Here is a 23,275-nt window from a genome sequence, read left to right on the forward strand (position 1 = left end):
GTCCCAATCATTACACATATGGTACTGGAGGTCCTTTTTTATCATAGGCAACTTTAAGGGCTGTCGCCCGGCCTAGTGAGATGTGAGTAGTCGAGAGCAACAAACCCGACCCCGAGTTGAATCTTCGTTTCCGATCCCACACACACGCACGCCAGACCCAGACCTGGCCTCGCTCGGAACAAATCGAGTCAAGATAGCCACGCACCCAACATCCCGATGCGCCCCCTGTATGACCACATGAGGCGTCATACCGATGCGAGGCGTTCCGTCGAGCGACCCTTTCATGCTAATAACGATCTCTACAGGGCTTCGAGATATTCCTCGAGGTATGACAGTGGGGATCGGCGCTCGAGGTCGCCTCGTGACCGCTCGCCCGATCGCTACGAACGCGCATCCCAGTACAGCGATGGCGACCGCCGTCGATCCTCCGCCGAGGCGCGTTCCAACACTTCCGCCTTCCAAAACAACAGGGATTCCTTCCGCGACAACCTCCCCCGCGATCCTCCCCGGGGCCCCAAGGCACTTCTAGACCCCCCCAGCGGTCCTCGCGGCGGCGGCTATGCCGGTGACTTTAGAGGCCGAGGAAGAGGCCGTGGCCGTGGTTGGGTTCGCGATGACAGCAGGGACCGCGGCCGAGACCGCGACATTGATTTTAGGGACCGACGCGATGGGCCGTATAGAGACGAGAGAAGTCGCGAGCGCGACCGGGACTGGGATCGCCGAGACAGAGAGAGCTATCGGGGACGCCCGCGATCGCCTGGAAGAGGACGCTCACCACCACAGCGGGATTTTCGCGACCGAGACCCACCTCTAGGCGTCGACGCCGAAAGGTCTAGGAGAGGCTCCCGAGACGGCGGCCCGCCTTCCGCTGGATCATCCAACTCTGACCCCCCCTTCGGTATGCCTCGCGGCGGCTTCAGAGGAGGCAGAGACCGAGGACGTGGCGGCTGGGACAGAGGTGGCAGAGGACGCGGCGGCTTCTACGATGACCGCGATCGCTTCGGACCCCGCAGCCGCTCCCAGGAAGGGCGCTGGGGTCGTGACCGAGACGAACGAGACCGCGGCGACCGATGGATCGATCCCGACGCTCGCCGAGATCTTCGAGACGACCGCGACCCTCGCGAACGCGAGTTACTGAGGCCCAAGGTCGACCGCGAACGCGACCGAGGCATATCCTCCCAAGCACCATCACCGAACACGAAGGATGTGTCGCCGCCACCTCTGGCCCCCTCGGCGCCTGCTTTTGGGACGGTTCCCAGTAGGAATGTCGGCGCCGCTGACGGATCACCCATCATTGGGGGCACCGGTAAATTGCCCCCCACAGCTCCGAGAGCCTTTAACTCTGAACGACCCGTCTCCGCAGGACACGGCGGCGGCAGCGGCGGCGATTACCCAGTGCCTCCTAGCGGACCAGCAAAAATGAATCTCGCAGAGGGCAGCCCGCCCATACCATCAGGCCCACGTGCTCAACAGCAGAAGCAGCAACGACCTTCCAGCAAGCAGTGGATAAACCCGGCATTAGGTGGGAAGAAGGTTCCTGAGTCACCCAAGACCATGCGGTCACAGAGCTTCGCCCAGCAGCAGGGCCCGGTGCCATTCCGCCATGACAGCGTTCCAGCAGAGCAAGGCGATTACGATAGGCGCCCCCGCAGTAGTGATGCCAAGGCCGACTCTCACAACTCTGCCACCGAAGGTTCGGTGAAGTCGCTCAACCTCCCCGAGCCTGGTGAAATTATCGTCAAATCCGAACGAGACAGTTACTCGACCAGAGGATCGATGGATCGTGATTCAGAGCACCCGGACGCCCACGATACGATTATGGCGGGAACCGACGCCAACGCATATGACGATCGCTGGCCCCCATCACGAGGTAAAGAAAAGTCGGTTCCGCATGAAAAGCTGTCTATCGATGAGAGCTTTGTGGAGAAAAAAGAAGAACCGTCTCGGCCTGCCAAGGAAAGCAGAATGTCGGTGCCACGAGTTCGGTTTGTATTGCCCCCGCAAGAACCATCGGCGCCTGTTTCCGAGCAGACATCCGAATCCGACGACGATGAGGATTACGGCGAATACTTTGCCATGGAAATCGCCAAAGAAGAGGGGGAACTGGAAAAGCTACGCGAGAGGGCCGATAAGGCTGCGGACAAGACCCTCGCTCGCTACGCAAAAGTCTCACACGACGCTTTGGTGGCGCTTGTCACAGAATCGGAGGGCCTCGTCGATATGCTCGGCCCGGTCCCCGAGGTCGTCGTCGAACCTGTCAAGGAGGAAACACCTGCTGCCAAGTCGCCTATTGTCGAGCAGCACGAAAAGCCACACCAGACGCCGAGCCTTGTTGTGCCAACCAAGCCATCGCTAGAGGAGACTTTCCCAGCGTCAGAAACCGAAGCTGCACCAGCCCCAGAGCCCCAGATTGAGAAGGAGCCAGAGCAAGCCGTAGTTCAGAAGGAGACCAAGAAGACAACCGATAAAGAGACAGAACAACAGGTCGCAAAGGAGGTCGAAACGAAGGTCGAAAAGAATATCGAAAAGGAGGCTGAAAAAGAGGTCGAAAACGAGACTGCATTGCCTTCCAAGAAGCTCGTGGAGAAATCCGATGAAAAACCTGTCGAAAAGCCTGCCGAGGAGCCCATCGAGAGGCCCATCGAGAGGCCCATCGAGAGGCCTCAAGACGAGATTCCCGAGAAGCCCAGAGAGAAAATCACAGAAGTGGCTGTCGAAGTTGCCGCCGAAAAGCCACCAGAAACCGATGTCGAAAGGACTGAAGGGCCCCCGCTTGATGCCGTCGTTAACGAACCGCAGCCCAAGACCGAGGAAATGGATGTCGACGAGCCTGCCTCTATCCTTTCTGCGCCTTCCCCTCCCAGGCTTCCTGAACCAGCAAAGGATGCCGATATTACCATGGAAGATGCCGTTGAAGCCGAAAATCCACCTGCAAAGCCAAATGTAGAGCACGACGAACCAAAGGAATCGACCACCAACGATGAGCCCGTACTTCTTCAACCACCTGGTCTGCCGATTGAGACTATCGAAGGGGACAAGGCTCTGCCGAGCACACCCTCTCAGATGGAAGACGACGATGAGGACAACTCGACGGAGTCTGACGACGTTGATTCGGATGCTATGCTCATTGATACGATTCGACAGTACTCGGCAACCCCTCCCATTGATAGTTTGCCCGACTACAGCTGTCGCGCTTGGCACCGGGACAGGGATTTCTTGGAATCCCTCGACTCAGACCCCATGATCGACAATTTCATCCTGCAGCAACTCGATAAAATATCTCTGGAGAAGATGGCAGGACAGGAACATGCGCGCAAGGACTACGCTAATAATTACGTCCAATATCTTGACTTTACGGTCTCAACCGATCCGATCGCTGTCAAGAGTCGAGAGACATTCATCAGCTGCTTGCCGACACCCGAAAAGCACGTGCCCATTCCTCCTCCACCTGAACTCAAGCCAGAAGGGAGGGGGGCCGGAAGAAGGTATGCAAGCGAACGTGACCTGGAAAGAGTCCTGCAAGCTTCCATGAGAGAGGACGAGGAACGGAAGGAAAGAGAGCAGCGCGCTATGCAAGAAAAGTATCGCAGTGACAAGGAGGCGGTCATTCCCGAAATGTACTGGACAAAGGAGGATCGTGACGCCGAGTTCTTCAAGGACACCACCGGTTTCACGCCCGTGGAAAAGCTTGTGCCCGCTTGGCAGATCCTGCCGCCAATCAACAACTTCACGCCCGAAGAAGCGGAACTCTTCGAGAAGAGGTATCTCACCAATCCGAAACAATGGGGTGTGGTTGCCGAGAATATCCCGAAACGCAACTTCGGTACTTGTATCCAGTACTACTACCTGATGAAGAAAGAGCTCAACCTCAAAGAGAAGCTCAAGAAGCAGCCCAAGCGCAGGAAGAAGGGCAGAGGCAAAACACGATCTAGCGCTTTGGTCTCGGAGCTAGGCAATGCCGAAAACGAGGGTGAAGAGAACCAGGAAAATGGTGAAAATGGAGAAAGAAGACGGCCGCGACGCGCTGCTGCTCCAACGTGGGGCTTTGAGCAACCTCCTACGGATTCCGATAACGCAACACCCACCGGCACACCTGGCCGTCGTGGAGCCAAAGGGGACCCCGAAAAGCCAGACGGCAGGAAGAGGGGGAGGAGAGCTGCGAAGGACAAGGAGCCCAAGGCCGCCAAACCACAACAGACTCTTGCCGCGGCTCCGGCAACAACTGCAGCTAAGGGGCGGTCTCGCTCCAATTCGAGGGTCCAGAACCCCGAATTCCAGCCACCACCACCCGTGCCGATGGAGAATCGTCTTCCATCGCAGTTCGAAGTACCAACAACGGGCGTCCAATCTCCGCTTGTTCCGGCTCAACAGTCACCTCTGGTGGTTCAGGAACGTCCCGTTTCTGCCACCCCTTCTGCGATATCCGAAGTGATGGCGCCTCCATCTCTGCGGCCGGAGCCGCCACCACCTCCTGCGCAGCCCACCATAGCGACGTTCGATATCGCTCAGCCACAGCCTGAACGCCGTGCTCAAAGTCAGGCTTCGAGTTACTGGAGCGTTTCGGAAGCAAATGACTTCCCAGGCTTGTTAAAGTCGTTTGGTACTGACTGGTCAGCTATTGCGGGACACATGGGCTCAAAGACAGCTGTCATGGTGAAGAATTACTTTGTTAGACAGAGAGACCAGGGCAAGGCAGAGTGGGAGCAATTTGCATCTGAGGCGGATGGGAAACGAAGCAGAGGAGAGAAGCTACCCGATCCACCTCCACCAACCGTCGGCGGACGCAAGAAGTACGACTCTACGCCTGCGGCGTCTAACCGGCCTCTCGCTTCTGCGCCTGCTACTCCCGCGCCGCCCGGAACGAATGAGCTGCCGGGCGAAGCACCTGCAACAAAGGTTGAGACTCCTGTCCAACAACCTGGAAACCCACCTTTTGGTCGCTTTCCAATGCCCATTACTTCGGCACCGCCGCCTCAACAGCAGCAGCAGCCGCAGCAGCAACCTCTGGCGCAGGCAGCTCCACCCACTCCAACTGCTGCTACCCAGGCTCCCCCTCAGGCCCCTCAGCAAACACCTATCGCAGTCCAACAGCAGCATCCAGCGTCTCAGCCTGTAGTTACGCAGTCAGGATCGCCCATTACCCGTCCCCTGAGAGCCCCGCCTCAGCAAGCCTTTGGCTTCCAAGAGCGAGAACGAGAACCGACGCAACCCCCTCCACCAATCAGGATCTCTCAGAAGCCATCTGCAGCTCCAGTCATCGAACCCGCCCAACAGCGACCTCTTGCTGCGGCGCAACCCATTCAACCTGCACAGCCTGAACCGCAGGTTGACCGACAACAAGCGGAGAGGCAGCAACAGATGGAACGCCAAGCTATCGAACGCCAGCAGATCGAGCGGCAGAGACTGGAGCAACAACAGTTGGAGCGGCAACAGATTGAGAGGCAGCAGATTGAGAGGCAACAGATTGAGAGACAGCAGATCGAGAGGCAGCAGATTGAGAGGCAGCAAATCGAGAGGCAGCAAATCGAACGCCAGCAGATCGAGAGGCAGCAGATTGAGAGGCAACAGATCGAGAGGCAGCAGATGGAGAGGCAACAAATCGAACGCCAGCAGCTTGAGAGACAAGCCATCGAGAGACAGCAGATCGAACGACAGCAACTGGAGAGGCAGCAAATGGAGCGCCAGCAGGCTGAACGACAACAGATGGAGAGGCAACAGATGGAGAGGCAACAGATGGAGAGGCAGAAGATGGAGGCGCAGCAGCCCAAGGAACCCTTACGCCCAACTGAGCGTACACGACTGAAGCAAGAGCCTGAGATGACGCCGCCACACCATCACTATGAGCCATTCTCGTACGGGCAGCAGCCAGTCCGGAATGTGCTGCCGCCTCGATCTGAACCCCCAATTGTATCGAGGCAGCCTGCCGAACCACCTCGGTCTACGGCTACCCCAGTTCCGCAAAGCTATGGCCAGCCCATGCCGCAACCAGGCGGACGCTTGCTCGGGGATCCTCAACCGCCCGCCTCGACGCCTCCCGGCCCGAGACCCATTGCTGCACAACGTCCTATGCCTACTCACATGGACTCTTATGGCACTCCGTCTCAGCAACTGCAACCCCCGCCGCCTACGGCATCTCGGCCGTCGGCTTCGGAGCGCAAGACATCCAACATCATGTCTCTTCTCAATGACGATCCTCCATCGGCTGCTGCAGCCGCCGCACCGACGCCCCCCCCTCAACCAAAGCGCCTCAACGACGTGGCCCAAGTCAAGCCATCGCCGACGCCTCCTCCACAGAGCATGCCGAGAGGCCCTGCTCCTCCGACCCCGTTGCGCCCAGAGCGGGAGCCTCCCGCCTATCCCTATGGCCGAAACGCTCCGTCAGCGTCTGCAATGCCACCTCTGAAGCCAACCTACACTGCTTCGCCACAATCGCAGCATATGAACGCGCCAAGGTCGGCCATTGCATCTCCGCACGATGCGGCGGCAGCAGCTGAGCGTGATTATTATCGGCAATACCAACCTCAGGCCATGAATTCTCCTCAAGTTGCGCAACCTTACCCGTCGCAGTCACAGCCTCCCAGGGACGCTTATCAGCCCCAAACCGGCTATCCTGCTTATGGCGCCCCTGCCGCTCACGCCAGCTCGTCACCTCCTCAATACGCAGTTCATCAGTCGGCCTCCAGGCGAGAGCCGCCACCTCCACAAAGCCGAGAATCGGCATGGCCTCCCGGACCGCAGGGCCATGCCATGGGCCAGCCGCAACCGCCACAGCAACAATCCTCTTGGCCACCGGCGTCTCACGGGCCGCCGCCGAAACAGTCTCAACAAGCGCCGCCTCCACAGAACTGGGCTTCGCCGCACATGTCGGCCCAGAAAGCACCTCCAGCGGGCCCAGCCGTCCCACAACAGTCTTGGGCCTCTGGTCCGCCTCAGCAACAACAGCCACAGCCTCCGCCGCCGTCTCATCATCACTTGTCGATGCGCGACGACAGAGGTGCGCCCATGTATGGTCAGATTCCTCCCCAACATCAGCATACAATGCCAGGCAGATATCCACCCGTTTCGCGAGCGCCAGATCCGATGCCACCTCAAACGCAGCAGGCCTACCCACCACGCTACGCATCTACGCCTGCGCCCAGAGATCCTCGGGACCAAATGCCGCAGCGAAGCTACACGCCTGTAGGATATGACGCACGCGGTCCGCCTCCCGGTCCTTACCCTCCGGACCCACGAGAAATGCAAATGCGCGAGCTGAGCCGCGACCCCAGGGATCCGAGGGATCCCCGGGAAATACAACAGCAAGAGATGCTCCAGCGCCAACTCCGTCCGCATGACGGCTATGCTAGACAGCCCGATCGTTACGGCAGGTAAGGCGCGAAACGGACATTTCCGGCGTTGGAAAACCATGTATCACAATTCAGAGTTTGATTTGAACAGGGGTGTTGATGGGCTTTCTGGTTTGGGTACTGGAAGCAATAAGGGGTTTTGTAGATGAAGGAAAGAAGAGAGCATTTTGTATTCATAGTCTTTTACAATGCACAAAGCAGAAGGGAAACCTCGATGCAATTCAGAATATTCGACTAGTGAGGCCCCTATATGTCAGGAAATGTAACATGTGACGGCCTCCTCTCTACTGCTTCTTTCCTCTTTGCTTTGAAGCCCCGACCCTTGCGTACATCTCATGCCCAAACGCCTTGATGTATTTCTCGGTCACAACCTCGCCAGATGGCATGATCTGCGTGCCGAACACGCCGGTGAGACGGGCCTCGTGATCGACCTACTGGGTCTTGAGGTCAAGTCAGCTTAACGATGAAGGCTGTTATCCTGTCGGTATAGGCAGTTGAGTCAACAGGTGGGGCTCCGGCCCATGTCAGAACGCCGACTCCATCTACCTGTATATCTCTCACCTCAAGGCCTCCTGCTCGGATGCGGTTCAACTGCTCGGTTTGGGCTAGTCGCAGGTAGGCCAATGCTTCATGTCGGATAAAGGGCTCCCAAGGAATGCGACCGTTACGAAGGCCGAATGACTAATCCAGCATTGTTGTCTGTTGCGAACTGAGGCCCTTGCTCGGCGGCGGCAGCTACTGCGAATCCGGGGCGTGGGTTGCGGATCACCAGCTCTGGGGCGGTGACCAAGAGGGGTTGTTCAGCTCGTCCTCCATATCTTTTGGTTTTGTCAGAGCGATATGGAGTCAGACAGCCAGCGCTGAACTGAGTGATGTCTCTGTCCATGACGAGCCCTTCGTAGCAGGGACCCTCAACCCATTGTTGGAGGACCAGAATGTGCCGAGTAGACTAGCGATGGTCAGCTTGGGTGTTGACCTGGTATCCCGGATGGCCGACAATCATCACATCCGGCAGAGCTCTGTCTCGATGGTCCAGTTCCGACACAGCTGGGTAGTCTGCGTTCCCCCCAACTGTAGGCAGAGCACTTCCAGGCCAGCCCCAAGGGCACACCTCTCGGAAATCGGCCAGCGTCAATCCCATGTCATCAATCGCAGTCATAACGGCTGCCTCGTTGATCCTGGTACTCTGCACTGAATGCTGATCACCAAAGACATTTGTATCCTGCGCTAGGGCGGATGAGACAGCTCTGAAAGGGTGTCCATAGGTTGCCAGTCCAAGGTGTTCTGACTTGCGGATTATGTGCGGCATATAGGCGAGGAATTCAGCCAGGTTGACCTTTGGCACCAGGCCATTGCTTCTGATTCTTTTATTGCTGCTCCAAGCAGCCTCCTCTAAGAAGCTCTGGTGCTGAGGGTCCTGTTGATAGCTCCGGTACATAAAGCACATCAGCACCAAGAAGTTGATGTCGAACAGCTCACCGCCCGAGCGTCGAACGAAGTCTTGTACAGCTGCCATAATCTCCATTGGCACCTCCCGCTCGCCTAGGGGGAGGACCCTTAGAACAGCACCGTTCCATCTGTGTTGGGTGGTGATAGGAAGGTTAGCAAAGCTAGGCGCTGTATTTGGAGTAAGCATCATGACTTTGAGGGGTATTCCGTTTCGCCATCGATAGTCTTGGTCTGTAAGATAAGTTTTTATTTCCTCGTCGCTGGGCAGGGGAAGGTCTGGAGCATTATTGGGGTACAGAGGGCCTAGGGTTAGCTTCTTAGTATAGAGCATTTGGTCAGCTCCTCGCAAGAAGTCAACGGCAGGGACATGGAATCCAGCGACTGTCTTTGATACCCCATCAACAAAGCTTGCCTCTCCATAATCAGAGGTGATTCTGTTCAGAGGGTTTCTCTGTGCCTTTGGGGCTCCTCTCGCAAAGACCGGCACCAATGCTTTGCCACTGACTCCAACATAGAATGAGTTAGGGCTCTGTGCGTTCTTCTCTACCCCTTGGTTGCGCCTGTTTTTCTGGGCGAAGGCGTGCTCGTTGACCGCTCAGGTCTTGACCTTTATGAGGGCCATTGGTTGATTGAAGATGACGACTTGGATGGCCTCTTGTTCATGTCGGAACAGCTCTTGAGGGAGACGATCAAAGACCTGGTCACTCAATATCCAAGCCAGTCGGCCCAGGACAGTCCAGCCTGGATGTCCGTCTTCAGCGGCGAGTTGTCCGGCACTTCCGTTCCCAGCAGCCGGTCGGCTGGGTCGGTTCTCGCGGAGGTCGATCTCCTCCTCTTCCTGGGGTTCCGAGATACCTCCAAGAGGTTCCAGATTGCCCAGGCCTGTCATTTTTTCTTTTGTTGTAAACCAGAGCTGAGCTTTTGTGTTTGATGTATAGGAGCTCGAAGAGATGTAGAATGAAAAGAGCCAAGTGCTTGCGTTTGAGTTCGTTGCAGGAGAAGAGCTGGATGCGTTCGATCGGAGCCGGAAAAGTTCAGCAACCAGAACTCAGCGAGGAGAAGAGGATAGAAAAGATGAAGGAAAGATAAGGTGTTTTGGTAAAGGTGAAGATGGAAAATAAGTAGGAGGAAGGGTGGTTTGTTGTTTAGAGGGGAATGCGTCGTCGTGCAGAGTTGTTGTGGGTTAAGAGGATGAAGAATTTATGATGTGGGTGAGAGGAAAAGAAGCCTAGAGAGGGTTGGTTAGATGTAAAAGCAAAAGGCAAGAGAGAGGGAAAATGCAACAGAAAGTCAATAACTACCTGGTTAGGAACAGTCTGCCTGCACAAGATTAGCACTCGGCAGAGGCACAAGATGTCTGTGCTTGGTCAGCGACGAGCTGGTGCCTGCGGCCGTCGGAGTGGATGTGAGAACAGTAGCGATAAAGCGGTGCTGGTCTGGAGGTGACCCATTCTCGGTGTGAATTTCTTAAGCTGATCCCAATATTGATCGTCTGGGATATCTTGACCATCAAGCTTCTTCAAGCGATACGTGACTTGTCCAACTCTCTCAGAGATTACGAATGGGCCTCTACATCTCGGCCCTAAATTTGGTGGCTTTCCATCCTGAACTATCATGACTAAATTCCCAGGTTCACATGGTGCGTATTGCCTTAACTCATGACGGGCTTTCCTCGCGAGGTCCTCCTTCAGGTTTGCCGCTGTTCCACGTTTTCTGATGTCCCCCATCCCAGCCACATGGGACATAATCAGCTCGGCATGCTCAGTTGGGCTTGGAGGCACTTGAGCTCTGTTCTTGATTGCTGGTCTTTTGGCGGTACGCTATATAGTACCTCAAAAGGTTGAACATCCAGCTTGAGCAGCGTTCTCGAGTTCATGTTCCTGAGCATCCTGGCAAGGAATTCGGACTGGGTCCAATCCCCTGGTGTTGTCGACGATTTGTACAGTCGAATAGTAACTCAACCAAAACTCCTTGTGGTATGCGATCCGTTGCAACTAACCCTACTCCACAAGACTTGTGATTGAAAGCCCAAGAACATCGATGCCAATGGCTCTTCGGAAGTGTCCATCAAGCCGCTGGTTAAGAGGTTCGATGGTCATCACCCAAACGATAATACTTGATGTTTTGCGTGAACTATTGACGAGACGCAATCTGATGGCCGCATGTTCGACGCATGTCTCATCGGCTACGGCAGAGAGGAGCAGTTAGTTCGACAAGACTCAGTACACTTTGTCAAGAAGACGAGATTCATATGCCCACTATTTAAATCGACCGGTAGAGAGGAGTGTGGTGAATCTTTAAAAAGTCATGCGTAGGGAAATAGAAAAATGCTTGTTGACAGGGACGCGTGATAACAAAGACTTGATCGCCATTTTAACCATGGAGCATTCAAAGGCGAAACACTGCGTACATGACACATAACAATCCTGCAATCTATCCGCTTCCCCAATACTCAACGTTCGTCCTGAACTTCCCATTACCAGATGGCATGTCCAGTGCTGGCGTAAACGGGCAGGTCTGAGAGGGTTGCTTTCGGTTCCGTGGAACACCTCGGCCTACAGAGCGAAGCGGCCGAAGCTCGATCCGATCGACTTATGTAGTCACCCCGTTGCGAATCTCGACCGAACAAATGCTGACTGTGGTTGCTCCGTGGCAATTTCAAGTTCACGATAGACCGCGTGCAACATTGCACATGGAAGGTAGGGAGACATGCCCACACTACAGAATTCAATGTTCATAATTCGCCTTCGCTAAACCCCGAGATTGACCTGCGGAAAAAGAGACCACGCAGCCAGCCGGCAACCTACTGTATCCTGCATTACGAGTGTAGAATTCGATAAGCAAAAACCGTGACCCGTACTCCACTATGCGAGATCTGGACATGTAGAGAGAAAGGGGCCCATGGGATGGGAAAAATGTGTAGAGTAAATAGGGATCGAGTTGCCCTCGTTACAAGCATGACGCACGCGTAGAGCCTTAACCTACGCCGCTGGTGGTGCCGTTGGCGCAGCGGCCTTGTCTGCATCGCCTGCAGCCTCAGCGCCGCCAGCCTCCCCTGGCTCTTCTTCTTCTTCTTCCTCTTCCTCTTCTACCTCTTCGTATTCGACTTCTTCTTCTTCTTCTCCCTCCTCGGCGACGATACCATTCTGCCTCTCCCAGACTTGCTTCCTGATCATGTCGTCCTTGGCCTTCCGGGCTCTCTCCACCTCCTCGAAACCGCCGGACTTCTTCAGTTTGCCCTCCTCCACGAAGCTTGAGAGCTCCCTCTGGAGCTCATTACCCTTGCGGCCCTCAAGCTCCTTTTGTCTCAGCTTTTCCGCTCGCTCGATGGCTTCGAGTCGATTTTCGTGGTTGGGCTGTAGTGCCCTCACCTCCCCGAGAACACCGTCCTTGGCTGCGTTGGGGTCGGAGCTGTTTCCTAGGTTGTTTAGGCCCTTGGAGAAGTTGCGAGCGGTACCGGCGCTGGCGGTGGTTCCGTTGTCCTTCAGCTGCTCCTTGGTAGCCTGCTCGACTAGTGCAAATGTCTCTGATGCCTTCTCCAAATCGTCCTGCAGATCGATCATGAGGTCCTCCATAAGACGCAGCTCATCACGGCCCTTGCAGACGTCCTCCAGCTCCTTCTCCCAGATCTTGGTCCAGATAGGCTTCTCTTCCTTCATGTAATCCTCCACCTTCTTGAGCTCCTTTGAAAGTTTCGTAATGTCCATGGCCACGGTCTCCAGTTGCCTAGGTAGCGGCCGTACACCACGGTGAACAACATCTTTCCTGAGGTCCTCCACCAGGTCCTGCAGGTCGTCGACCTTGGCGACAAGTCGGTCAGAGTCAGCATTGAGCTGTTCGCGGCCCTTGTGGACGTAGGCATGACCGGTTTCGCCTTCGATGCTAGGGATCGAGGCCTTGACAACTGCAGTCTTGACGTTACTCGCCTTGGCGCGGATAGCAGACATGGAACCCTGAATCTCCGACTGGAAATTGGAGTACGCCTGACGCATAACGGCCAGGTCACGGCGAAGGCTTTGTATTTCGGTAATGTGTCCAGCAACGAGCTTCCGGCCACCCACAGACCTGGACCCGTCGGCAGGCGCTGAGACAACAGGTGGAGCGGACGCCAGCCTCGCCATCTCTGCGGCTGCCTCCTGTTGACGCTCAGAGACTCGCTGTATCGCCAGGCCCTGATCGTCCATGTTCTGCTTCACATCCTGTACGATCTTCTTCAGTTGCCCAATACCCTCGTCAATGTGTCGTTTGACTTCGTCAAGCGGCTCGACGTTCAACACCAGGACTGTTCGATCCTTGATGTCCGAAAGGTCCTCGAGCTCGTGTCTGACCCCTGAAACGGGGTCTTGGATGTAGATTTCCGGCAGGTCGGCACCATTGGCATGCGTGTTCCAGGAGAACTTCTCAATGAATGCTAACTGGAGACGGCCAATAGAGAGTTCGCTGTAGCCCTCAGGGAGCACGAACTTCTTGACCTTTGACTTGTACTGCAAAAACAAAGTTAGGTCGGTCGTCAACGGCGGTGATTGCTCGTGAAGAAAGGTGTTGTCCCGCTTCTTTTCGGGCGTCTTAGCCCGTGGCGACTCCTTGGGCTCGTCCTTGCTGGGTGGCTCAGGTTTGCGATCGTCATCAGGAGACATGGGGAACTCATCGCTCAGAGGACCCTTTAACGTAGCGCTCGCTTTAGGATACTTGTCTTCGGGTGTCTGAAGCGTCGGGCTCTCGGGCCTGGCTATCGGCGCTTCGGACGGAGGCGCTTCCTTGGTACGACTTGGAGCCCTGACGGGTGACGCATCCAACTGCGGCTGCTTCGAGGCACGATTTTGACGGATAGTCTCCCGAGTCTGCACAGCACGCAGAGACTCTCGCACTTCACCTCGGCCACGGTTGGGTATGGGAGAGTTCTGTGACGGTAGCATAGGCACGCCATTCATGGCGCTGCCTAGGTGCTTGGATATTTGATATTGCGAATATCGCCGCGATGCTCTTCTCTCCAGGTCTCCTCCTTTCTGCAGAGCGGCGAACGCACTCGATTGCTGCTTCGGAGGTGGCGGCGGCGGCGGGAATGATTCGGCAATGGCCTCTGCCAACGGTGCGGAGGACGCCGACGCCTCGTCGCCGGGATACGGCGGCACAACGGGGATGTTTTGCATCGTGTTGCTAGATAGGGAGGACTGCTCCGAGTTGAGGGAGCCGCGCGACTGGTCTCTTGGCGGTATGTAGCGACGGTTCGGAGACGTGGTTGTTGGGGCGCCGGCTGACATGGAAGATTCCCTCTGCGGGTCTGGCCGGTATCCGTTCTGTATGCCCTCCTCCAGCAGATTCGTCAAACCAGTATTTGCGCTACCCATTGTACTCGTGCTCGTCGTACGCTCGGGTGCGCCTGCTGAGCCGCCACTCTCCCTGTCCTTTGGTTGCTTTTGCCGCAGCTTTTGCTGCTTGCGCTTCAGTCCGTGGAGCAGGTTGATGATGATATCCCGAATACGGGGAAGGTATTTCTCCAAGCTCTCGGTGCTTGCTTCTTGGCTTAGAGTGGCTTCTAATATGCTTCGTAGCAACTCGGGGACATTGCCCAGGTCGGAGGTATCCACGTTGATGGCCGTGAAAGCTCGACAGGCCATGTTGAACTCGTATCCCAGTCTGACGTATACATCGGATACCTGGCCATCGGTAGCTTGGCCACGCGACCATTGTGTCAGGGTCTCTAGTAGCTGCTTAGTCGCGACGAGCAGGTGGGTGACGCTCTTCTCGATTTGCGATAAAGGCATGGCTGAGCTGGTAGAGTTCTGTTGGGAAGGACCGGTTAGTTGCTGTTACAACAAACAAGGGAGCAAGAGCGACAAGTCTGCTGTGAAGATGATATTTTACAGCAGGCTGACGTCTGAAGACGAGCTGCTGGCCGCTGGAATGTGCAATCAGACTCACATTTGATCTCCGCATCCCGCCATTCGGCGGGGCAGATCGGTTTGAGGCGTTGGAAGCCCTGGGCTGCATACCCATGGCAGGTGATATTGAGCGAGCTGGTACATTTGGCGGAGGGCCAGGGTCAGCACCTGGAGAGCGCCGTTGGATGCGCTGTGAGGAGCTCGGTGCTTGCATCATTGCTCGGATCGAAGGGTTGTCGTCGTTGTAGCGCTTCTCTTATCCTCCTCTGTCTTCTTCTTCCCAACCAGGTTGTGCGCTGCCAGTCCAAGGTACCCAAGACAATATGAACACAAGGCTGGAAGAAGACTATAGGAGTAATGTGATCGATCGGGGAGGCCGCAGTTATTCAAGAGGATGGTTGCCAACCATGCTACGAGAAAGTAAGGTTGCGATTGCGAACTTTGTTGGATTGCCTAGGTGAAAGGAGAATGTCAAGCTTTCCTGATGGATGTTAATCCAGCGAGCAGGAAGGTTGCAAGTGGCGCTTGGCAGTAGGGAATCGCCTGGTTGGAATGCTGTGAAGGGATGGAAGCTGTAGAAGTAGTGACGATAACGCGTTGGAGATTGAGGGAGAGGCAGTGAGTGAGCCCCTCGATGGAGCAAGTAATGCCGTGCTGACGTCTTGGTGTGGTTATTTCCGTTAACGTCGTCCGTAACCGATTGGGTGCGCGGGTGTCGGAGGGTGTCTAAAAAAAAGTTGGACAGCTGTCGGTTGCAGATGCCAGAGCGCAATGCAGTGCAATGCAAAGGCCAAAGCAATTATGAGGTAGATGGGATTTAGGGTGAACGCATGTGTCTACCTCTTAAGGTATGTATGTACGAGGTTACAGGTCCCAGAGCACGTACACGTAAGTTCTGTATGTGCAATGTTGAACCGTGTTCGGAAAGCGGAGAGAGTCTTGCTTGCCCTTAGCTTTTGGCGCCCAAAGACCCAGCATCCAGGCCCAAAGCTCCAAGAAAGGCCCGCTGGAGTAAACCCGCAGGTACAGGCGTTCTTTGCCCCTTCTTGTGCCTTAATCACCCTCTCAACTCGGACAAACACCCCCCAGTCAAAGACTCAGTCAGGTACAGATACAATGTGGGAGACACGCTCGTCACCTTATGGTGCCCTTGTGTGGTGGTGCCCTTGTAGGCTTGTGTCCGTCCCCAGTTCCAGTCCGCTGCTCGTCACCTCATCCTGACAGTGGGGCATCGTACTCCGTACAGCCCTCTGATTGGTGTTTACTCTTCCTCAGTGGCTTGTCATCCTTGTCAGATCCCGACCCAGGACGCACACATGCCCCGGTTACCAGCCACCCGACATGCCATTCCGCTCTCTAATCATATCCATCCACCTTTTGCACCTCGAACCATCTCCTTCCCCCTTGAGCCAAATACATGCACTACCTACATGCAATCTCTAAGATGAAACACTCTGGAATGTTTTCAAACAACGTCAGTCTGTGACGTCTCCTCCAAATGCAACCTCATCAAATCCAATCTCTCCCAGCTTCCTCTGTACATGTTCCAAAAGCTTATTCACCTACCTTGCTATCACGACGGATGCTCGAATCTCTATCCGATGTACCGAGTATTTGCAACGAAAAGGAGTCCAGTCCAGGCGTTGCTTATTCTAGCTTGATGCGTTGCCCCTCTTGTTCAGACGCCGATGAGGAGTTAGTAGGCCGGTGCATCCTAGCTTCTTTGTTGTTCTGTTGTCAGCACACCAAGTCAACCGACCTTCGCTCGAGGTCCGAACCCTGCGAGTCATTGTTAGGGGAAGACAAGCCTGGCGTTTCAATAATTCAACGCGGTCAGGCACTCCACGAACCTGGGCTCATCATCACATCAGGAGATGCAATTGTCTTGCAGGCTTACAGCTTCGTTATGTCAATCCTTACTGATGATATTCCCCATGATGTACAAACGAACTGTCGAGCTCTCAAGTCACCCAAAAATTGGCACGTCACGTAGCACTTTTGATTAACCATCCCGGCGACATGGGTAACTAATACGGGATAAAGCAAAATCGTGGGCAACAGGGACCTTAACCCGACTATCAATCCATCATGCTTCGTTTTGCCCTTTGCACATAAAGCAGCCGCTCCTATCGCCCCCTCTGCTCCAAGCCGCCCGCTGCTGGCGCATGAAAAATAAAGTACTAGTGCGCCATGCCAGCTGCCAGTGGATGCAACAACCAAGGGGTTCGAACTTGACCGACCTCGTGATCGAGCCCGAGATGGTTGTTCCCGGTGCGCCCCGACATGGATACGAAGTCGTGCATAAGCTCCTCCGTTAGCCCGCACACCCGAACATGTCCTTCCCGAAGTCTCGATCTTTTCATGTGCGCTGCAGTGATGATGGCATCCACCAGCCCGATCGCGTCCTTGAGCGCGACATTGACACCTTCGCCGGCAAGGATCGTCATCAAGTGCGTCGCGCCCCCGTTGATCTTGAAACTGCGCCGGAGCGACCATTTGAAGCCTACTGGGTCCATGCAGAGCGATCTCGGCGTGCAGTTACCTTCCACTGTGATGATGACTTCTGTCAGTTCCGGACTCCAGCCATTGCACAGTGAGCAATCCCTTCTTGACGGTCTCCAGGTCTCCCAAATCGTATCCGCAGACGTCGGGGGAGACACAATCCTCGCCGCTGCTAATCGTTGATGCGCACACGCTCAGGCTTTCGTCGCCCGCCTGGTGAATAGCGGACCGCTTCCCGTCACAGTTTGAAAAGACGCCGCCGCTGTTGGCCAGCTTGTAGAGGTCAGGAGTCTTCTTGACTGTGATCGGGATGCTCAGGTCGTGTACTCTGATACCGGTCCATAGTGGCTTGAAGTGTGATGGCAGCAGCATGCGGACTTTCATTATGCTTTTGGGAAGAGACCCAGTAAAAACCTCGCACAGCTCCAACCAACCAATCCCCGGTAGCTCTTGAAGCTTACTGGCAGGACCCGTCGCGGACTTGATGGGCCAGGGCTTTCGTACTTGTCGATAATCGCTATGTACTGTCCATCTAAGTGGCTCAGTGGCTCAGTACGAGCGTGGGAGACACTAAACGGCACAGCGTCTGTAGGAGGTAACATATTTTCGGAATTACATTTACATGTCTGGCCGTCAAGCGTGTTAAGAAGGGTTATGGTTCGGTATCGAACCGGAAAAAAGGCTGGGCATGGGAGAGATAATACGAATGGCTTTCCAGAACTGTTAATGGAAGGAGAGAGACTTGAAGCGATAGGAGGGTGGAGTCACTATCCCGTAAGTCGATGTTTCTGCCTGAGGCCATCAAAGGCATCCAACTCGGAGCTTGCACTTCGGAATCTAGAAACCTTCAATTGATCATACCCCGAGCTGCCACCCCATACCCACGTTCATCAACATATCCATACAACCGCCAAAATGGTCTTCGCCTGGAAAGCCGCCGGTCTCACGTGAGTCAATTGATGACCCTCGATCCCTTTTTGCACCCGCTTGTCGGTTGGAGCAGAATGCGGTCGAGGTTTTGGACGCAGGAGAGGGAAAAGCTAACCCAACAACCCCCAATCTGCAGCTACAACCGCTACCTCGCCGTCGCCTCGCGCGTCGTGCGCCGCAGCTTGAAGGAGGACAAGAGAATCATCGCCGAGCGCCGCGGAGAGACGGAGCTCCGTTTTGCCAAGTGGGAGGTGAGAAAACACCGACGCCCTTCCCCCTTCCCGAACTGCGATACCGATGACCCATGATGCGGGTTGGCAGCGAAAACACAAGAGATGGCTGACCTGAAATACCGCAACACAGAACGCCAAGCAGGGCGAGCCCAAGCCCCTGTCCCAGGCTACTCCCGCCGCCCCTGCCACCTCCTCGTAAAGCAGCTCGACTTTTTCCGCCCGAGAATTAGACGTGTGAAGTTGGAGAGGGAGATGCATCCGAGGTTATCGAGGGATAGATGGGAATTGGGAGCGCAAGGAAGTGAATGCGCGGATCCTCCTCCGAATACCCGCCGGCTCCTAGGCAGTGAGCTGCTGTAACATATCAGAAAGTGGCATAATCTATCAATTCGAAATGCCGTCCTAGATTTTGGTGTTTCTGAATGTGCTGGTGGGGGGGAACTGGCCTTGAAATGTTGCGATGTCGGCTGAGGCGCCAGAGTGTTGGGCGTGCCGTTCCTCCACTGACCCAAATTTGCCCGCCGCCGGGCAAACTCGGTTATGATCAATCCATGTCCCCGTTGCAACTACCTCGAGACAACCAAATCCGTAATGCCTCCAGAACAGTAGAGACGTGATTGCTGCACTTTACTTCCACTTGGTCATTGATTTCAATTAATTTTTATATCCGCCTGGGTTACGCGAAGCCATCGCATTCAACCTTACCGGGGTCTTTTTCTTTTTTAAAAATCAAGGGCATATCCTTGACTGGACGGATAGCCGCCGTGACCTCACTAAAACTGCACTCAACGCACTCACTCAACAGAGCCTCATGAAGAGTTGCCACTATGGCCGTCCCATCCGGCTTCGCAGTGTCCGAAGGTAAGAGCTCGCCATGAGAAGATTCCATGTTCGCACCACTCACTATCCCATAGATATTTCAAGGCTTTCGCTCGAGCAAGGGCGTGAACCCCCACATCCGCCGCCAACCAATCCACCGGGCAACGGCATTGTAGCTTTTGATATCACATCAAAGTTCATAGCAGCTGCCGAAAGTGAGATGCAAACGCAAAGTCCCCAAGACCCAACAGAGCAGACGATCTGACTATGCGCAGCGCTCCCCCCCGGTGAGCTGGTCAAGGATGGCTTCTTCACGCTGTTTGAGTCCGTTGGGGCTCTCGAGGTACGTCACGAAAGTTATTTGCTGGCCGCCCCGGACCGCCTGCTGAAATCATGGACAGATCATGGACCCAAAAATGGATAGTGGGTGTTTAGAGGCGGAGGACTCGCTCGATGTCGACTACGATGTGTCACGCCCCCTCCTCCCTGAAGAAGTTCTTGGCATAATTGACCAGTTGCTTTGCCATGAGGTCAGCACCGAAGACTATATTAACATCTACCCCCACTGACATGGTCACAGATGTCATGGCACGTTGGCTACCCTCTCTCTCAGACTCTGTTCACAAGTGTCTACGTTGAGTCAATTCTCATGCCCAAACCGGCCACCATCGACGATGCACATTTCATTAAGAACGCCAACGGCACACCGCCATCACCGATGCATACCATCCTCCGAGCATATTGCTTAGGACTGCTGAAGACATGCGGAAATGTTAATGAGAGAATCAAGAACGAGCATTTCTATGAGGTGAGTTTGCTAACGCTCCTGTGGGATGATTTGGCTGACCGTCTATGCAGGAAGAAGATTTCGTTACGAATACCTACAACAGGGTTTTACTCGACGATTTCAGCATTGACTCCATACGCGAAATCCTCAAGGAGGCAAGCTTTGTCTTGCGGCAGCTCTCGGACTCGGTGTCACAAGACATCATTGACGCTCTCCACACCAGGCTGCTCTTCAGGTACACGCTCCTGGCAGCGATCGACCACACCCAGTATCGGACGGAACCGGACCGTATTAGGAGTCCCTGGAAAGAGGCCCATGATATGTTACCGAGCATCAAGAGCACTCACGCGCTGGGAAACCCTGTTCCAGAGGCTTGTAGTGCCAAGCTTCAACGCAAACTCGCCAGCACGATGCCTCCGCGACCCATTGTTGAGATCAGCTTTGACGACGCCTTTGGGCACCTGACGAAGATCATCAGCGACGGCCTTGAGGTTATAGGGGTCCTCGACTATACCGACTCCATCTGCCTTCAGGTACATACATGTCCACACCTTCTTCCCTACCCCGACTGCGTCGTTACTGACTGCCCGCCAGACATACGTGACGACCTTTCAAGCGAGGAAGCCTCAGCCCCTGATCTTTGTCCGCACTCTCCTCCAAAGCTTCTTATTCAAGGACATGGAGGTCCTTGGCCACAAGAGCATCCGCCAACTTCTCGACGACGACTTCTCCATCGTCTCCCTGCCCAATAGCCCACTTCTTGACCGCGACAATGACGAGATCGAAGCCATCCAAGACCCGCGCTTCACCATCGCGAACCAGATGGAGGTCTTTCGTCAGCGCGCCGCCCAGCCCTATCTCGATATCCTGCGCACTTTCTGTCAAAACCGGTGTCGCGTGCGCAGGACCCTCTGCCATATCGTGCGCGACTGGGAGAACCTACAGTTCGACGCTGAAGATATCGACCAGATCATCCAACAGGAGACCAAGGAGCAGCCCCTGGTCTACCAGTCTGCCTCTGGGCCAGTCGAGACGTGGTCTCTGCCGCTGTCGTCGTGGGCGTACCTGTACAAGGTGAAGCAGATGGAGTGGATCGTCCAGCTCGGTTTCGAGCTCGAGGTCTACCAGCCGGACGAGTTGGCAGGCATGTACTGGTACCTGAACTACCTGGCCAAGAACCGCCTCCAGCACGTGGAGCGCATAAAGTCCTTTGTCGTCCTGAGCCTCAACCAGGCTTGCTCGGGCAGACAGCGTCTCACGCCGACCGCGGAATCGCAGTACACAAAGTCTCTGGCCTTTCTCCGCCTGGCGCTTCTGGATGCTGCAGCCACCGAAGGCGTCTCCGACGCTCTTTGCTGTCTCTACACGGTCCTCCACCGCCTCGGGCTGATCAAACCCCCTCCGCGACCCTATAGCACCGATGAGCTCCGTTACGAACTGCGGATGAGGCCCTTCTCCATCATCGGTCTACCATCCCTGCCGACCTTTGAGGAGTTTACCATCGGAACCCTGCAGACAGAGTGCCCAAGCGCCGAACTGTTAGACCTAGCCGACCGCGCCATTGCCGGCGCTAAAAAGGGCTTCGAGGTCATGAGCAAACTTCCCGAGGCGGAGGCCTTCTCGATCGGATCACATGACCGCTGGCTACCGTCTGTCAAAAACGGGCTGAAGTCGTGCATTGCCACGGGCTTGGCCGTCTCGGCTATCCGAAAGGCGCTAGACAAATGGGGCGAAGGCGGCGGGGATCTAAAGCTCAAGGCCGAGGTGCCGACTCCCGACAAGTCGTATCACGAGTGGTGGATCGTCCCGCGAATTATGCCTGTCCGATGACGAACCGAAGCGCAAGAACCGACCTAGGCACAGCATAGATATGTAATGGATAACCGTCATCCTAAAAGTCCTAAAATACAACCCAATCTTGCCGGGGAATTCCATGTGACACTACGCCTAGCACCCCACCCCATGCCCGGTCGTTTGCCAACAGCTTACCCAACTTGCTTGAAAAAGTTCCCATACAAAAATTCGATAGAGTTCGTGCGTGTCGTACGAACAAAAAAGAACGCGGCATATGCGCTGAGGTGCCATGCTGAAATGCAGTGGTGTCTCTAGCTTGCTTGTTCTATAGATGCGTCATCAAAATCTACCTCTAAATCTAGCCAACTATATCTGACCATGCGGAAGAGGCAGCAAGGTTCTTTGGCACGTTTACGCGCGCTTCTTAGCGGCAATCGTTCTGAGCTTGATGGTCTGCTCGTACAGAACGTCCTTGAAGGCAAAGAGGAAGGCGGCGGTCAGCACACTCTGGGTGACCTTGGGGCCGATACCTGTGTGCCCGTTCGTTAGCGCTGCGACAGTGACTGTCTCCAACAGAAGCAAAGACTCACCCTTGTACAGGCCGGCGTAGCCCTCCTCCCTGATGACCCGGCTGATGGCTTGAGACATGCCCTCCTTCTTCCCGCCGTTGCCGGCGGCAACGTGCATCTGACTCTTGACTGTGATGTACGGGTAGGTGACCGAGGTCGCGAACAGCTTGCCGAGGGCGCCCAAAAGGAAGGCGATGGTCGGCGTCACCCTCCTCTTCTTCTCGACCGTGTTCTTCATCTGCTCGAACAGGGTGTATTGCAGGATCGGGTTGATGACCAGCACCAGGGCGGGGATGACGCCCGAGAAGAGCGCCTGCGGGCCCTCGTTCTTGAGCAGCGCCAAGAGGGTGCCGATGGTGGAGGGCGCTTTCTTGGGCTTGTCGGTCTGGGCCTCCTCATCTTTGCCGTCCTTGTTGGCGCTGCTGCTACGGGTCGTCATACGGGTGTTGATGACCCAAATGGGGTTCGTGAGGATGACGGTCGCGGAGCCGGCGATGGCGCCGGCAATCATGGACTCGACGGTCGTGAGCTTCTTACTGGCACGGCCGGCCTTCTCGGCGGCGGCCTCGAAGAAGGCGCGGGTCCACTCGTACCAGTAGTAGTAGACGAAGTTGGTAACGCTGATGCCGAAAAGGGCGGACTCGAGACCGGAGTAGAGTCCCGACACGCCCTCACGAGCGACAATCTTCTGGACAGCCGTGAGGAAAGCCGTGTCGGCGCGCTTGGATTCCACTTGGGCGCGGGTCGAGAGGGTGATGAGGGGGTAGCTGTGCGACACACCTAAGGTTAGAGCCTTGCCCGTCAGAAGAGGTTCAATGGCCTTACGTCAAGGCCATGGAGAGGAGACCGCCGCCAGCGCCCGCGAGGGCATGGGCGACATTGTCGTTCTGTGGGAGCGCTGGCTTGGACATGGTGGCTGTTTCACGTCTCTGGACGGTGCGAGCGAGGTGGTGTGCTTGTCGAA

The 23,275-nt window shown here is 55.5% G+C and overlaps 8 protein-coding genes across 8 annotated transcripts; 3 read left to right on the forward strand and 5 right to left on the reverse strand.

Annotated features, from left to right (window-relative positions):
- Positions 1–216: 216 nt before the first annotated feature.
- Positions 217–7,371, forward strand: GLRG_05068 (myb-like DNA-binding domain-containing protein; the record flags this gene model as incomplete). The annotated part of the gene is made up of 1 exon (XM_008095753.1): positions 217–7,371. The coding sequence occupies one exon, from the start codon at positions 217–219 to the stop codon at positions 7,369–7,371; it is 7,155 nt and encodes a 2,384-aa protein (XP_008093944.1).
- A 639-nt stretch (positions 7,372–8,010) lies between these two features.
- GLRG_05069 (uncharacterized protein) lies at positions 8,011–8,871 on the reverse strand (the record flags this gene model as incomplete). Its single annotated transcript, XM_008095754.1, has 2 exons — positions 8,011–8,295; positions 8,458–8,871. The coding sequence occupies 2 exons, from the start codon at positions 8,869–8,871 to the stop codon at positions 8,011–8,013; spliced, it is 699 nt and encodes a 232-aa protein (XP_008093945.1).
- Positions 8,872–9,390: 519 nt separating this feature from the next.
- GLRG_05070 (uncharacterized protein) lies at positions 9,391–9,684 on the reverse strand (the record flags this gene model as incomplete). Its single annotated transcript, XM_008095755.1, has 1 exon — positions 9,391–9,684. One exon carries the CDS (start codon positions 9,682–9,684, stop codon positions 9,391–9,393), a length of 294 nt encoding a protein of 97 aa, XP_008093946.1.
- Positions 9,685–11,776: 2,092 nt separating this feature from the next.
- Positions 11,777–14,560, reverse strand: GLRG_05071 (actin interacting protein 3; the record flags this gene model as incomplete). Its single annotated transcript, XM_008095756.1, has 1 exon — positions 11,777–14,560. The coding sequence occupies one exon, from the start codon at positions 14,558–14,560 to the stop codon at positions 11,777–11,779; it is 2,784 nt and encodes a 927-aa protein (XP_008093947.1).
- A 2,297-nt stretch (positions 14,561–16,857) lies between these two features.
- On the reverse strand, positions 16,858–17,563 carry GLRG_05072 (uncharacterized protein; the record flags this gene model as incomplete). Its single annotated transcript, XM_008095757.1, has 2 exons — positions 16,858–17,155; positions 17,220–17,563. 2 exons carry the CDS (start codon positions 17,561–17,563, stop codon positions 16,858–16,860), a joined length of 642 nt encoding a protein of 213 aa, XP_008093948.1.
- A 531-nt stretch (positions 17,564–18,094) lies between these two features.
- GLRG_05073 (uncharacterized protein) lies at positions 18,095–18,541 on the forward strand (the record flags this gene model as incomplete). Its single annotated transcript, XM_008095758.1, has 3 exons — positions 18,095–18,126; positions 18,246–18,360; positions 18,473–18,541. The coding sequence occupies 3 exons, from the start codon at positions 18,095–18,097 to the stop codon at positions 18,539–18,541; spliced, it is 216 nt and encodes a 71-aa protein (XP_008093949.1).
- A 628-nt stretch (positions 18,542–19,169) lies between these two features.
- On the forward strand, positions 19,170–21,778 carry GLRG_05074 (Mak10 subunit; the record flags this gene model as incomplete). The annotated part of the gene is made up of 7 exons (XM_008095759.1): positions 19,170–19,203; positions 19,257–19,376; positions 19,437–19,504; positions 19,563–19,691; positions 19,742–19,969; positions 20,020–20,481; positions 20,543–21,778. 7 exons carry the CDS (start codon positions 19,170–19,172, stop codon positions 21,776–21,778), a joined length of 2,277 nt encoding a protein of 758 aa, XP_008093950.1.
- A 375-nt stretch (positions 21,779–22,153) lies between these two features.
- GLRG_05075 (uncharacterized protein) lies at positions 22,154–23,222 on the reverse strand (the record flags this gene model as incomplete). The annotated part of the gene is made up of 3 exons (XM_008095760.1): positions 22,154–22,272; positions 22,333–23,078; positions 23,137–23,222. 3 exons carry the CDS (start codon positions 23,220–23,222, stop codon positions 22,154–22,156), a joined length of 951 nt encoding a protein of 316 aa, XP_008093951.1.
- Positions 23,223–23,275: the final 53 nt, after the last annotated feature.

This window comes from Colletotrichum graminicola (genome assembly GCF_000149035.1).
Source record: "Colletotrichum graminicola M1.001 genomic scaffold supercont1.17, whole genome shotgun sequence".
Classification (NCBI taxonomy): Eukaryota; Fungi; Ascomycota; class Sordariomycetes; order Glomerellales; family Glomerellaceae; genus Colletotrichum; species Colletotrichum graminicola.